At 36.3% G+C, this 15,840-nt stretch overlaps 2 protein-coding genes across 3 annotated transcripts in view; both read left to right on the top strand.

Moving 5' to 3' along the window:
• The window catches only part of LOC111457837 (ubinuclein-1-like), a 16,274-nt gene extending 8,401 nt beyond the window's left edge, over positions 1-7,873 (top strand). For both annotated transcript variants that reach the window (XM_023100251.1, XM_023100258.1), the window contains exons 6-13: positions 762-861; positions 956-1,065; positions 1,510-1,593; positions 2,186-2,311; positions 5,861-5,998; positions 6,086-6,133; positions 6,570-6,671; positions 7,112-7,873. In XM_023100251.1, coding sequence (XP_022956019.1) covers positions 762-861; positions 956-1,065; positions 1,510-1,593; positions 2,186-2,311; positions 5,861-5,998; positions 6,086-6,133; positions 6,570-6,671; positions 7,112-7,567 — 1,164 coding nt within the window. In that variant the 3' untranslated portion in view covers positions 7,568-7,873. The remainder of the gene's footprint in view (positions 1-761; positions 862-955; positions 1,066-1,509; positions 1,594-2,185; positions 2,312-5,860; positions 5,999-6,085; positions 6,134-6,569; positions 6,672-7,111) is intronic.
• Positions 7,874-8,589: 716 nt separating this feature from the next.
• On the top strand, positions 8,590-15,179 carry LOC111457831 (NAD kinase 2, chloroplastic-like). Its single transcript, XM_023100238.1, is given in 9 exon segments — positions 8,590-8,772; positions 8,774-8,974; positions 9,466-11,400; positions 12,689-12,810; positions 12,909-13,050; positions 13,140-13,364; positions 13,501-13,575; positions 14,451-14,552; positions 14,764-15,179. Coding segments are annotated over 9 exon segments (3,054 nt in total). The 5' UTR covers positions 8,590-8,724; the 3' UTR covers positions 14,968-15,179.
• Positions 15,180-15,840: the final 661 nt, after the last annotated feature.

Below are 15,840 nucleotides of genomic sequence, written 5' to 3'. Positions count from 1 at the left end.
TTTTTTTTTTTTTTTTTTTTTGGTTTGCTAACTATACGATCACATTGCAACATGCGAAGGCCTAAAACTTAAAACTGTCTCTTATTATGTCTTATCATCATTTTCTCCCATCATTAGGCTTATAGGCGTTCACATTTTCCTCTTTAGTTTAGTCTTATTTCTATTTTCCTCCACGTCTACCAAGAGTAAGAGGGCATACCTCAAGTGAAAGGTCGAACATAAGCGAACAAATAGTTTATTAAAATGTTACATTAAGCAATAATTACACACTTAACGAAGCTTGCCACTCAACCTGGCTTAAGTGTACATATTTTTTATCGCTTTCTTACACAATGCTCTAGATGACATGAGCATTGAGTAGCAGCTAGCAACTTTCTATCACGTGTCATGCCTTGTAAAAATATATTTTGATTAATTCAATCTCTGCATTTGAGTATAGTTGCTTTGGAGATTCTTGATCTGACATCCTCTTATTTTTGCTATTATGCGGCTATAGAAGGAATCTTCTGCTGTTTGTGTCCCTGTTTGTCTAGTGTGGTGTGGCTTGTTTCGTCTGGGCAAAATGTACAAACTTTTGAATTTTTTACAATTTTATCCTTGGCCTCTCCTTTTGTAGTTTTGTTCTTCTTAATGTAATTAGGCTTTCTACTAAAAACTCATACCTTTGTTTATTTATCATTTCTTGGTATTATTGCAACTTTGCACATTTTATTTGTGTATCGTCTCTACCCTAGCTTCAAATTTGTGGTGTCACCTTGCAGAAAACACCGTATGTGCACAAGAAGGACGGTTCTAGTGTTAGACCGAAAAGCTCCCTGCTAGAAAAGGCTATAAGAGAGTTAGAGAAGATGGTTGCAGAATGTAAGCTTTTCTTTTGCTATGTCTAGTTTTTAATTCACTTATGAGACTTCTTTGAGATTTATCTAATTATTCTTTTAATGTAAAAATGTTGCAGCTAGGCCACCACTTACGGAGAATCCAGAGGCAGACAATGCATCTCAGGCTATCAAAAGGAGATTGCCAAGAGAAATCAAACTCAAGCTTGCTAAAGTTGCTAGATTAGCGGTATGTTGCTGTTGTTGTCAATTTATTATTAGCTGTTGATGTACATGTCATTGAGATTTATGGCGTGCATGAGACTGCTGCTAGGGATGTAAATAGTTTTGCGTCAGGTTGACTTTGGTCTCCCTTTCTGACACGAAGTGGAAACAATATGCATTGGCTTGTTAGAATTTTTAATATCAGTAGGAGAGTACAATAGGAAACATGGAATATAGTTTGGTTTAATTTTTGTAACTTGTTAGCTTCTTCCAACAATTTTTGTTGCAATCTTCTTTGCTTTTCCAACTTGTTGGCCATTTTTTCCTGACTCCCATTGTGATACTCTTTCTTAGCAACAAACAGGCATACGCATGTTTGAATGAAGTGCCTATGATCAATCGTACAAAAGTTTCTTTCTATTCTATGTTGAATACTGAAAGGATTCTAACTTTGTTAGTTATTTAACAGGCAAACCATGGGAAATTGTCAAAGGGGTTGATTAACCGACTTATGAGTATTCTTGGTCACTTGATACAACTGCGAACTCTAAAGGTATTGCTTTCCATTATAGAATATAAGGATGGTGCTTATAATTTCTCTCTCTTTTCTTGGCTCCTCTTAGGGACTCATCATCCCTGAGTCTGTTTAGGTGGTTCTCCTTTTTTATTTATTTATTTATTATTTTTATAACATACATCTTTCATCGTTGGATTGGCCAGTAGGGTCTTGATGTTTTTATAATATCACATAGGTACAGGGAATCTATTCGATTTATTTAAAGATCTTTGCTTCCCAGATTAATTATTTGTTAAGCTTTATTTATTTTGTTTTTTCCTTATAAATTAATAAGTGGGTTTCATCTGCAAATTTGGACTGTGCTATTGTGTTTGAAACTATGCTTGTATTTTCTGATGGTGACGAAGAGGGTTATAGACTTTGTGCAGCATCATATCAACTTTGTAGTTGATATTTGTCTCAATTCTAGATTCTAATTGTATCTGTAAACTCGATGTAGAGAAATCTGTTTTATCCTTTTTTTTTTATTCTGTGGAAACTGCTCCTATCATATTTTCAATTTGATTCGATATTATTTTGCTGCTTGTTGATCTTATTTCATATTTCTACATGTAATATCCTATTGCAGAGAAATTTAAAAATCATGATCAATATGGGTATCTCAGTGAAGCAGGAGAAGGATGGTAGGTTTCAACAGATAAAGAAAGAAGTTGTCGAGATGATTAAAATCCGGCCTTTGTCTATGGAGACTAAGGTATTATATTCTGAACCCTTTACTTTTTCCTTGATCTGCCATGCATAACACGTTGCTTTACTCCAAAGATGCATGTTTGGCAAGCTGTGTAATTGGTTCACCCTAGTTTCTTTCTCTTTCTTTTAATTAAATTTATATTTCATAGTTGCTCATATATTTTGTCATAAGTTATAAACCTTTCATCAAAGGTATAGAAAAAAGGTAAAAAAAAAAAAAGAAAAAAAGAAGGGTGAAACCACTCACTCAAACAAGGGAGAGTGTAAAAAAGCCGTCCAATTGGTCAAAATATAAGAGTATCCTGTGGGAGCATGAATAATCTCTCTCTCTCTGTCTGCCAAAATGACTCTGTGAAAATGGTTTGTGTTACCTCAACTTCAAAAAATCTAAACTCTAAAATTGTTTTTTTTAAAATGCTTCCATTTTTTAAACTTGATTTTTTTTAGTTGATATGTATATTGATTTAAACGAACAACAATTAGAAAAACTCCAACTTGACATATGAAAGGAAAATAAAATCCTTAGGGGACTCAAAATTCCTTTTTCATCATGGAAAACTCTTTCAGTTCTCTCCATCTCAAGCTCCTAGAAAGTTATAAATGAAGTTAGTCCGAGATGACATACAAGATTACTTAGACAGAATGAAGTTGCTCATTAAGGCTTGGAATATTAACTAGCACTTTTGTAAGAGTTGATAACACCATCATGTACTCGGGAGTGTCCTTATGTATTAAAAAGTAGCTTTATGGGTGTTCTCTGATCTAAGACATATTTGATGAAAAGTTGATTTTAATTCAATTTTGGAAAATTGATTGGCATAAGTTAACTCCTCTAGTAGTTCCTCCTCAAGAATTGGAACATTTTCTGGAATAGTTATAAGGTTTAGAACTCTTCAAATGGATCAAAACCTCTAGTTGCTTTTATTTTTCTCGACTAAAAATATTGGACTGGAGTAAGAGCAGGTGCTTGGTGCGATCTATCCTATTGCCAACATATCTGGCGTCCCTGATCAAGCATTCAATCTCCCTATTTTGAAAAAGTAATATCATGATCTCCAACTAACTTCTGGTTCGATGAAGGCTTGTAAGGGGTAGGAACACATGGACAAATCATTGTAAAATCCATGGAAAATCTCTTCCATGCTAGTTTTTCCACTGCAACTTAATCTAGCTCTGATCACAATGAATTTTATCAGGGTTCTGCCCTTCAATAAACTGTTCATCACAGATGTCAAGTAAACCTGCTATTTGGATTTCTTTCTGTGACCTCTTAAAATGACTTCCTCTCCAATTTTACTTTATTGTCAGCTTTCTTCAGTTGACTCTCCAATCTAGGCAACCACTGTCCTACGAGAATATATACATTTCGCAGGGATAGTGGTAAAAGATTTCTATAACTTATAGTTCCTATAGCGTTAGGAGCACTGATTGAAGCATCTACCCTGTAATAGGAGGTCTTGATGGTTGACCATTCCAAAGATGAAGTTATGCGTAGTCTCACCAATTATCTTTGATCGCATATAAAACACTAGCCTTTTTTTGTTTAAAAAAAAAAAAAAAATGAAAAGAGACTAGTGCTTTGAGATACAAAACACAAGCCTTTCTCTTGCTGAGCTTGCAGCTTACCTTTCATTAATGTTTGGTAGATTTTTTTGAACAAAATACAATACTTTACATTGTTGTAATGAAAAGAGGCTATTATTGCTCAAGATACAAACTTCAGAAAGGGTGAAAAAAGAAAAAAACACACACACACAGAACAATAGGAATAAAAATAATTACAAAAGAAAAATAATGGCATACCAGTTAAAACTAATATCATGTACAGAAAAATCAGAAAAAGATTTAGAAAGAGTGCACCAAGAGGAAGCCTTTAAGCATGCTGATTCGTAAGGATCTGTCCAGGGCAACAACTTATCTTAAATTTTCTGATTTCTTTCCATCCAATGTTCTGATAATAAAAGCTCTAATCCCATTAATCCATAAAAGTCTTGGTCTTGAAGCAAACGGAGGACCAATAAGAAGCCTTCAATGTTTGGTTTACTTGATCTTGTTTGCTAATTACAATTTTCTCTATTACATTGGATCCCTAGATCGAGGTGCAATCGATGTCCAAGGTATGATATATAACCCATAGGTAGCAAGTAGAAGCCTTTAATGTTTGGTATACTCGATCTTGTTGGCTAATTACAATTTTCTCTGTTTTTAGGGAAAAGGGTTGTCTGAAGTCTCCCGATCCTTCTTGGCAGTTCTCTTTTCATTCTCTCTTTCATGTCTTGCGTATCCTTTCTCCTTCCTTGATTGCCTTTGTTTTCTCGTCTCTTTGGAAGGTCAAATTTCCAAATAAGGTCAAAGTTTTCACGTGGCAGGTTTTATTTAGGAGAGTTAATACCTTGGATCCTGCCAAAGACATTTTTCCTTTGTGTTCTTGTAATGATACATTCTTTGCCGGAGGCATGGGGAGGACCTTGATCATTTGTCGTGGGATTGTCAGTATGCCAAGTTTTTCTTGAGTCTCTGTTGGATCTCGTTGGGGGCTTGGGATAAAGATGGTAGATCAATGTTGGAGGAGGTGCTCTTGTATCTTCCTTTTAGGGTGAAGACAGTTTTGTGAAAAACTTGCATTTTTCTATTTTGTGGGGGTATTTGGATGAAAAAGAAAAATAGAGATTGGGTGGAGAGGTATGGGAGGTGGCGAGGTATAATATTTTCATATGGGTTTCAGTCGCTAGATCTTTTTGTAGTTATGAGTTTTGTCTTGTTCTTTTGGATTGGAGTCATTTTTGCTGTAAGGTTCAGGCTCCCTTCATTTTTTCTCAATGGAAGCACGGGTCTTACGAAAAACAGAAAAAAAATCTCTCATTTATTGCACCAGCATTTTTTTTATACATCCCTTATTGTTCTTCTAGAATATGTATCTAAGGAGAGGCCCATCAGATTTCGAAGTAAGGTTCATTCTTCCAGTTTTAAGGGCTGTTTGGGAATTAAGTTTGACAGTTTTAAAGGCTTTTTGGGAGCCAAGTTTTAAAATTATCGTTTGAGAAGTTTAGTGAGACATGTTTTGACTAGCTTTTGAAAAGTTATTTTCGTCACTTTATTTTATTTTGCAAGGGTTTGTTTTCTAGAACGAGTGAGGTTATTTTTCCTTAAAAAATCAGAGTTTCTGCATACTAATTTTAAGTGATGTAAATTAACTTTGACCATAACAAACCCCAAGTGATTAACTTTCTCAAAATTATTGTGCAGAACATGATTACCTTTCTTAAAATTATTCTGCAGGACGTGATTACCTTTTTCCCAAATTAGTCTGCAGACAAGCTATTGAAAAATCCCTTAATTTCAGTCTAATGTAGATCATATTCCTATCAGGCTAATTTATATAAGTTTGGGGTTTGTTGACTATTTAGTAATAATTTTCAACTTGTCTGCAGTCAAGGCATTAGTAACCTTCCTAGCAAATTCCTGCCCTCACATTTGTAATGTTAATTTTTAGTATATATATCTTTTAAAGACGATTTTCATTTTACATTGTTAATAGAGTATCATCTTTCAGGCAATCGAACACCAAACGGGAGCACTTCACGATATCCGTGAACTTGTTTCTGAAGAAAAAGGAGTTCCGAGAAAGAAATTTGCTATGGATCCTGCATTGGAGGACAAGATTTGTGATCTCTACGATCTGTTTGTTGATGTACTGCTTCATGTTCCGAGTGACCTTCGACTGATTTCTTTTCTGATAAGCTTTAAACTTTCTTACGTCTCTTCTTTGTGATTCTAGGGACTGGATGAGGATGCTGGTCCACAAATTAGAAAGTTGTATGCCGAGGTAATTGTTCTCTCATTTGTTCTTCAACTTCTCACGTAGCTATTTATTGCTGATTGCTGCCTCCATCATTATGCGAAGGGGGTATGAGGATTTTAGCTAGCGGTCTCAAAACATGTCACAGAAGCAGTCAGTTAGTTTGTTTTTCATGGATGCTTAGTTTGTCATTTAAGTTCAATGGAGTGGTTTCTTATCTAATAGAATGCTTTTGCAATTAAGTTTGCTGAACTGAACTACTTTACACGCTCACATTGTGTCAGATTAATTAATTGCCCGTCTTTTTTTATCAGTTGTGTGTAGTATCTCTCAAGTTTTTTGAAATTTCTTCCCAATATAATGTCAAATCTTCCAATTTTAGTTATAGCTCCTCTTCTTATCAGTATCTTAGTTTTAAACTCGTGCTACCTTTAACTTGTGTGATTGGCTATCATCTTTGCAGCTTGCAGAATTATGGCCAAATGGGTTCATGGATAATCATGGGATCAAACGTGCAATATGTAGAGCAAAAGAAAGGCGGAGAGCGTTGCATGGTAAACACAAGGTAAATGTAATCTCCCTTTCTCTATCATTCCCCATTTAAGCTATCAGGAAATTTTGGGAAGTTCTTAGAATAGCAGTTCATTCCCTTTCTCTATAATTGATACGGAAATGAGACACTTGCCTCTTATTAGGGGCATGTAACCATTAGTGGACAAATTCTTCTATTTCATCGAGATAGAGTTTGGGGCTTAAAAAGCTGGTCGATTCTTTCCTTCGTTCTTTTTATCTTGGACATCTCACTTGGAATGCTATGAATTCTTTACAATCTTGTACTGACGCTGAATACCAACCCAATCTCGATAAAAAAAGCAAAAACGTGCGAATTATGCCCGTCCACATTGTGTTGATATTCTATGGACTTAAGATCATAGTGTCACGTTTCTGGATTAATATTAGCTGTTCATATAACGTTGTTTTTTTGCACTCACTTCAATTTTGTAGGATCAGGAGAAAGTCAAGAAGAGAAAGATATTACCACCTAGAGTAGACGAGACTGTTAGAACCGAGGTCAGTTCAGTTGCTCGAGAGCGATTGGTCCCTGAATCCGTTTTACAGCCAGCCCTAGCAACCAAGCCTGTATCTGTTTCATCAGCTACAATGCCCCAGCTACCAAATGCTTCCATTAGTGTTGGAAATTTAGAAAGGCTAAAATCCGATAAGTTGAAGGGAAGCTCAAGCAGTTCCCATGAAGATGCGAGAATGGTCGACGGTGCGTTAACCAAGAAAAAGGCGAAAAGGAGGGCAGAGCTGGAGTTGGATGAAACTCATAATTGGCCCGAGAAGGCGCCCGTCCAACACGGAGACGAAAAACACAAGTCCAACAAGCCAACTGCCAGTCTTCCTCCCAAGGCAAACATTCAATCAGCTGCTCCTCCAAGTCTGGAACAGTCGAGCTAACTTGATATTACTTCCCCATGAGTCTAATCTACACCATAATAATGTTCTATCACACATCACCATTCTCATTCCATCCCTCAAAATTTTCTTCCCCTCTCCCTCCTCCTCTCTTACGCTCGGGTTTCATTTATCGACCCGCGAAAAGCCAACGAAAAAAGAAGCCATTTTTGTAATTACATGTTCGTGCATTGGGTTTTCTGGATTAGAAGAAATGTATCTTAAATTAGGGAGAGCTGAAGTAGCAATTTTATTTGGCAAGTAGTCAATTTGATGAAGGCCCTCTTTTCCCCTCTCTTAAGCTTCAAATTATTTGTTTCTCCAATCTTTTCGCCTTAGTTTGCTGTTTAGAGTTTTCATGCCATAAAATTCCAGTTTTAAAGCTTGAATCTCACACTCGATCTTGAAGAGTCTAGATTATCGATAAATTTATTAACACCAATAATTCTATGATCAATTAATCTATGACATAAGAGGCAAGCGTATATTTTGAACTTTTATTTTTCGTAGCCTTTCGACATGCTTACGAAATTCTATTATTAATGAGGCATATATGATAACAACCGAATTATTTATTAGGGGTTTACAATATATTTCTTATGATTTATATTTTTTTTATGAGTACAAGTAAATAATTACTTTGTAAATAAAATAGTTTAATTATACTAAAATTAATATGTATTTAAAAGAAGAAAATCAAATCGACACTTTTATTTATTTCATCAAATAATTTTCATAATTTTTTATAATGAAGAAATAAAAAATTTGGTTAACTTAGCAATTATTACTTAAAAAAAAAGGAAAAAAAAAGAAGAAGAAGAAGAAGAAGAAAGGAATGGTTTTTCCTTAGATTATTAATTATTCTCCAATTAAAAAGTGAGATAGTCTCTAGAAAGTGCCAAACGCTTAAAATCCACTGATTAAAAAAAAAAAATAATAATAATAATAAAAGAAAAGAAAAATCAAATTTCCGGAAAAAGAAGATTGCTAAAAATACCAACCACAAAAGAATTCAATGAAATAATCTGAAATCTGAAATCCGACACTACCCGCCATTTTTCCCCCAACGAGTTCATCCAGTCGTTTTCTCTTCATCCTTCTTCCACTCTTCAATTCTGAAAATCGGAAGACAGATACACAACGAGCTCACCAAACTGTACATGTTGTTATGTTGCTTCGTGTGGCACTTGGACGCCATCGCCCTCGGTTATGAATCGCTCTTTACCAGCCACCGTGATCCATTCCTATCCCTATCTTTCCCCTTTTCGTCCTCTCCTTCCTTCCTCTAATAATGCCAGATTTCTCGGCTTTCAATTGCACACATGGAAGCGATTCAGGAGGCGGCTTAAGTTTGCTGTCACTGCGGAGCTCTCCAAGTCTGTATCCTTTAATTCTGCCTCCGAATTTCAGGTCTCTTATTTTAATTGCCTATTGTTCTTCTAATTATCTTTCACTTTCGTCGTGCTTCGATTAACTGCCCGAGAGGGTTGGAGATTTTCATTTCTTTGTCTCTGTGCGAAGTGATTAAGCATGATGCTGTGGCAATGAGTTTCTGTTACTATCTTTGCTGTGGCATGATGCTGTCGAACTTTATCTACATCGTCTTTGTAGATCGAATTTTCCTGCTTATTTAAACCAATGAATTCCTCCTTGAGATGACCCTTAATTCGCTTTTTATATATTTAGTTCTGGTGAACTTGAGCAACTCGTTCAGTACTTCATATGATATTTACAGTTTACTATTGCACGTTCTGTTGTCTTATGGTATGATTTCATTGTATCCCATTTTGTATTTGGTCGTGTAGGGAGATAATAGTCTGTTGGATGATTTTCGTTTTGTGTTTTAACATTACCCCTTTGATTTTCGAATGTAAGCCATTCCCATTTTTTATCTATTACAGTTATCATGGATGGGTCCTGTTCCTGGCGATGTTGCTGAAGTTGAGGCATATTGTAGAATCTTTAGAACTGCTGAGCGACTCCACTCTGTGCTGATGGATACTCTTTGCAATCCTTTCACTGGTGAATGTAGCGTTTCGTACGATGTTACTCCAGGGGAAAATCCAGTAATTGAGGATAAAATAGTGTCTGTACTTGGTTGCATAGTATCGCTTCTAAACAAAGGAAAGGAGGATGTACTCTCAGGAAGATCATCTGCCATGAATGCTTTCCGGGGTGACAATTTAGATGCAATGGAGGATAATCTTCCTCCACTTGCTGCCTTTAGGAGTGAGATGAAAAGGTGTTGTGAAAGCTTGCATGTTGCTCTTGAAAACTTTTTGACTCCTGATGACGACCGGAGTTGGGATGTATGGAGGAAACTTCAGAGGCTGAAGAATGTCTGTTATGATTCTGGTTTTCCTAGAGGGGAGGATTATCCCTGCCATACATTGTTTGCCAATTGGAATCCTGTTTATCTACATAACTCCAAGGAAGAAGTGTCCGCCAAAAATTCTGATGTGTCCTTTTGGAGTGGTGGTCAGATAACAGAAGAAGGTCTGAAGTGGTTAATTGAGAGAGGATTTAAAACGATTGTTGATCTTAGAGCAGAGACAGTGAAGGATATATTCTATAGTGCATCCTTACATGATGCTATTGGTTCTGATAAAGTTAAAGTGATCAGAATTCCTGTTGAAGTTAGGACTGCACCAACAGCAGATCAGGTCGAGAAGTTTGCATCGTTGGTTTCAGATGGCAGCAATGGGCTGATCTATCTTCATAGTAAGGAGGGCTTGTGGAGAACATCGGCCATGATATCTAGATGGAGGCAATATGCGACTCGCAGTGGATCACAGTTCGTCTCTAATCAGACAATTGTTCCAGCCGATATTCCCCTTGGAGACACCTCTCCCAAATTGGTACAAAATCCAGATGGAGCAAAAGAATCTCTGGAAATTTCTACAGTTGAAAAAACATCTTCATGCGATGAAAACAGTCGATCTTTGCTGCTAGAAAGTGCTGATCATTGTTCAATTAACAGAAAAAATAATACAGAAGCTGATAAAATTATTCAGAATGAAAATGGAGCTTTCAACGGGTCTATTCCTACACAAGATCTGACATCTTTAAGAGCAGATCATAATGGGGAAGAGCATCTGTCTCAATTTAGCGTTGCAACTGACCCTTTGAAAGCTCAGATTCCTCCATGCAATATTTTCTCAAGAAAAGAAATGTCCAACTTTTTTAGGACCAAAAAGATTTCTCCTCAAAACTACTTGCACCGTAAAATGAAAACAAATGAAAAACGGCCACCTTCTACGGAGTTACCTATGAGCAGAGTTCAAAAATTTAGTGTTGACAATAGTGATCTTAAATCTGGGCTTGTTGAAGCAGGAAACACTAATGGCAGGCCAAGTGTGAAAGAGACGTCCTCAACGACTCATTATTTATCTACTACAAATATGAGGTATGTAAATGGTGATAGTCATGTATCTTCCAATCCTGTTCATAATGAACTTGGAGTGGATGGAAGGAATCCTCTGATGACTGAAGCCTCTACTGCTGTTGGAGATAAATTTCAGTCTAAAGCAGAAACAAACAGCTTAAAGAGCAATGGTCAAGCAACTTCAGTTTCTAGCAATGATGAAATGGAATCTGTCGAGGGAAATATGTGTGCTTCTGCCACTGGTGTTGTAAGGGTGCAATCAAGAAGGAAAGCTGAAATGTTTTTAGTTCGGACAGATGGGTTCTCATGTGCCAGAGAAAAAGTGACCGAATCATCTTTGGCCTTTACTCATCCTAGTACCCAGCAACAGATGCTCATGTGGAAATCCACTCCCAGGACTGTATTACTTCTGAAAAAGCTGGGTGAAGAGCTGATGGAAGAAGCTAAAGAGGTAACATAAAGACTGAATTTGGAATCTCGGAATATACCCGTTCATTTTTAAAATGATTTATAATTTTACATGGAAAATTACATCCCTAATTGTTAAGGGAATGGTGAACTGTAGGTACTGTTGGTATACACATTCAATCGAACTTATAAATGTATAGGTCCTGGTTATGTCAGAAAATAAGTGGAGTTCGTGCGTTTGTTCTTACTTTGGTCTCTTCTTTTTGTTGGACTCTCCATAGTCAAAGACCGGAAAGTACATGGAAAACCGTGAAGAATACTTCGAAATTGTTGGATTTGCTAATTACTAATGATTGTAGTTATTTGTTTGTAAATATTCATTGTCAGATCTTTTGTCTTTATTGTTATTATTTTGTTTCCATAATAATAATAATAGGTTCTCTTTGTATAAGTGACACGTATTTACAAATACAAAATGTGAGATCCCACATCGGTTGGAGAGGAGAACAAAATATTTTTTATAAGGGTGTGGAAACCTCTTCCTAGCAGACGCATTTTAAAAACCTTGAAGAAAAGCCTGAAAGAGAAAGCCCAAAAAGGACAATATCTGCTAGTGGTGGGCTTGGGCTATTATAAATGGTATTTGAGCCAAACATTGGGCGATGTGCTAACGAGGAGGCTGAGCCCCGTAGAGGGGTGGACACGAGGCGGTATGCCGGCAAGGACCCTGGGTCCCAAAGGGGCGTGGATTGGGGGGTCTCACATCGATTGGAGAAGAGAACGCATGCCAGCGAAGATGCTCGGCCTCGGAGAGGGGTGGATTGTGAGATCCCACATCGATTGGGGAGAAGAATGAAACATTCTTTACAAGAGTGTGGAAACCTTTCCTAAAGAGTGTGGAAACCTTTTCCTAGCAGATGCGTTTTAAAAACCTTGAGGGGAAGCCCAAAAAGGAATCGATTGGGGAGAAGAATGAAACATTCTTTATAAGAGTGTGGAAACCTTTCCTAAAGAGTGTGGAAACCTTTTCCTAGCAGATGCGTTTTAAAAACCTTGAGGGGAAGCCCAAAAAGGAAAACTCAAAAAGGACAATACCTGCTAGCAGTGAGCTTGGACTTGGACTAGGACTATTGCACAAAATCTTTTATTCTCTAAACTTAAGTGAAATAAATCAAGCATGACAATTATAATATTGTGTTTGTTCAATTTAAGGCTTTTCAATATTCATGGAGGACTGTTGTGGAACATCAAATTCTGACATGGGATGTTTCTCTTTCATTTGTGATTATTTCCTGTCTATTTAAACATTACCTTTTCTCTTATCTTTGCAGGTAGCCTCGTTCATGTATCATCAAGAGAAGATGAATGTTCTTGTGGAACCTGACGTACATGACATATTTGCAAGAATTCCAGGGTTTGGATTTGTCCAAACCTTTTATAGTCAAGACACCAGGTACTGCATTTTTTCAATCTTAAATATGATTACATTGATGTACTAGTCGACGTTTTCATTTTCAGGGATTTGCTTATCCTGTTGTATGCTTAGTGCAGTGACCTACATGAGAAAGTTGATTTTGTGGCCTGCTTAGGTGGAGATGGGGTTATTCTCCATGCATCAAATATATTTAGAGGTGCTGTTCCCCCTGTTGTTTCGTTTAATCTCGGCTCTCTTGGATTTTTGACTTCCCACACTGTAAGCTCTTTGACTCAGGCTTTTCAGATTCTTTTGCTTAACTTCAACACTAATTATTATTTGTTTGATAATATTACTTTTTGATACAGTTTGATAGTTATAGGCAGGACTTAAGACAAGTCATTCATGGAAATGATTCACTGGATGGTGTCTATATAACTCTAAGAATGCGTCTTCAGTGTGAAATTTTTCGAAACGGCAAAGCTATTCCTGGAAAGGTATTTAATATTCTCAATGAGGTTGTTGTTGATCGAGGCTCCAATCCGTACCTTTCTAAAATTGAATGTTACGAACACGATCGTCTCATAACGAAGGTGGGTTTCCTTTTCGAAAATTAGTCCAATTAATATGTAGATCATCACATGTTATCTTCAAGATTGATATTATTAAAACCATTGGCTTGCAGCCACCCATTATAAGATGTACTTCTTGTGTGGAAATGCATTTCAGGTCCAGGGCGATGGAGTTATTGTGGCCACACCTACGGGAAGCACTGCTTACTCTACTGCAGCAGGGGGTTCTATGGTAAGCTAATGTTTTCGTCTCACACATGCAATTGATTTTTACCGACTCGAAAGATTTTTTTTCTTTCTCAAAACTAATTTATATAAATCTTGGTTTTATAAAGCATTATGCATTGTTGCTTGTACATTTGGGGTTTCTTTTTACATGCCACATTCTGAAGTTGTGGCGATATGTATGCATAATGGAAGCCGTAGTTCTTGATCATTGAGAGCTTGGATGAAATTACTGATTTGGCTTAGTTTAAAATTATACGAATATGATTCACATGTTTTACTTGTCATGTATGAAAATGTTTTATTTTATGACTGGTTTTCGAAGTGTTCATGCATCTTTTGCCGAAATCTTAACATATCTCGTGTTCTTTCTCTTGTTAAAATTTCCATACATTTTTCTTCTTCTTCTGGGACTGCTGTCTTCATTATCCAAATTCCAACTGCAATTAATGTCATTATGAAGCTTCCTTGTTGTAGAAGATGATTTTGTTTACCTCGTTTAAGTGATACATCTCTGTATTTCTTTGAAAATATACTTCTTTTTCTATAGAGGATAAATTTATTTACTCGTTAGGCAAGTGATAAACGTTTGTAGTTCTTGGCAAATTTACTTCTTTATATGTCATACAGGAAGTTATTTGATTAGAAGGCAAGAAAAATACCGAGTGCGCTTTTAAGACATGTTTGGAAGTGATTTTAAAATGGTTAAAATCATATCATCATTTTTATGGTTGGAAAATCCCGTTTAAAAGTATAAAATCAAGCATTAAGTTGATTTTCAATGATTAAAGACACGTAACATTGAACATTAAAATAGAGATTTTTCCCAAACATGAAATGAAGTTATTATGCATTTTGAGCTGATATTCTTCAATGTGGCAGGTGCATCCGAATGTTCCTTGCATGCTTTTCACTCCAATCTGTCCCCATTCTCTCTCATTTAGACCAGTTATACTTCCCGACTCAGCACGACTCGAGTTAAAGGTGATTCATTTAGAACAATACTATTGAATATCGATACAAGCTCGTGTTAATTCATACATACATACATTCCCTTAAGTTCTTTAATCTATAAGATTCAAATATCTCCTCAACCTCCGATTACATATAACGTGACACGGGGATCAGATGCATACTTCTTTAGCTTCTTACAGCTTATCGTTTTAACCGTGGATGAATCTACTTGTATTGACAGATTCCCGAGGACGCCCGAAGTAATGCATGGGTTTCGTTCGATGGAAAGAGAAGGCAGCAACTCTCAAGAGGAGATTCTGTTAAGATATCCATGAGCAGGCATCCACTCCCAACAGTAAACAAGTCTGACCAAACTGGTGATTGGTTTCGCAGCTTGATTCGGTGCCTGAACTGGAATGAAAGGCTTGATCAGAAGGCCCTTTGAAGCCACAGCCATAGCCACACCTCCAACTTCATCTCAAATCAATGAGGTTATGTAAATCACTGTACAGATATAGAAAATTTGGTCTTTATAGTAAATAGTTCAGTTTCTTTTTCTCATCAAAAGTGAAAGAGAAAATGGTTGTATACTGTCATTTGATAGAAATTAGAATATTTATTTTTTAATGGATATTAAAAAAGATAAATCAATTTATAGATTTCTCGATCTGTCTCGTGAAAATGGTTCTCAATCTATGCTGTTAAATCTTGTCTATCGGGCGCTTGCGCCTGACTTAAGTGCCCTCAGAACCGTATGAAATGGGCGGTTGTTATACGACTCATTAACTAGGGTGGGATACCTATTATTCGTTGGCGGCCCAACCCCCCTATTTAAAGGATGTTGCTTAATTACAAAGGAAATTCTTTCTTCATCATGAGAGTTCTCTTTCGTTAAGTACATTGAGCTTGGAGTGGACATCATCATCGTTTGTTAACAAATCTAAATCCTCTCTCATCATTAGCTGAGCTAAAGTGGAATAGTATGACCCGCTTGATCGATATAAAAAAAGATACGCTAAAAAAGACCTCCTACATCCCATCGTCAAGTGATCGAGTTTAGTAGGAGTTTGCTCTAACATTTAGACTATTTTGAGGTCAATTGATGACGAACAAAGTTACTATAAAGTTATATTGGTTTCTAGGTTAAGCTATATAATCTCGATCATTTGAATTCTCCCCTAAAAAAGTTTTATTATTCTAATATTGAAATAATATCTTACCTCCCTAAAACTTCAAACTAATAATTGTATTGATTTAAATTATTTTAAAATTTTAAATCGCTTCAGATAAATAAATAAATAAAAAAAAAAAAAAAAAA

This window comes from Cucurbita moschata, unplaced genomic scaffold, assembly GCF_002738365.1.
Source record: "Cucurbita moschata cultivar Rifu unplaced genomic scaffold, Cmos_1.0 Cmo_Scf00002, whole genome shotgun sequence".
Lineage (NCBI taxonomy): Eukaryota > Viridiplantae > Streptophyta > Magnoliopsida > Cucurbitales > Cucurbitaceae > Cucurbita > Cucurbita moschata.
The sequence above is the reverse complement of the archived record's forward strand: the minus strand, read 5'-3'. Positions and strand labels throughout refer to the sequence as shown.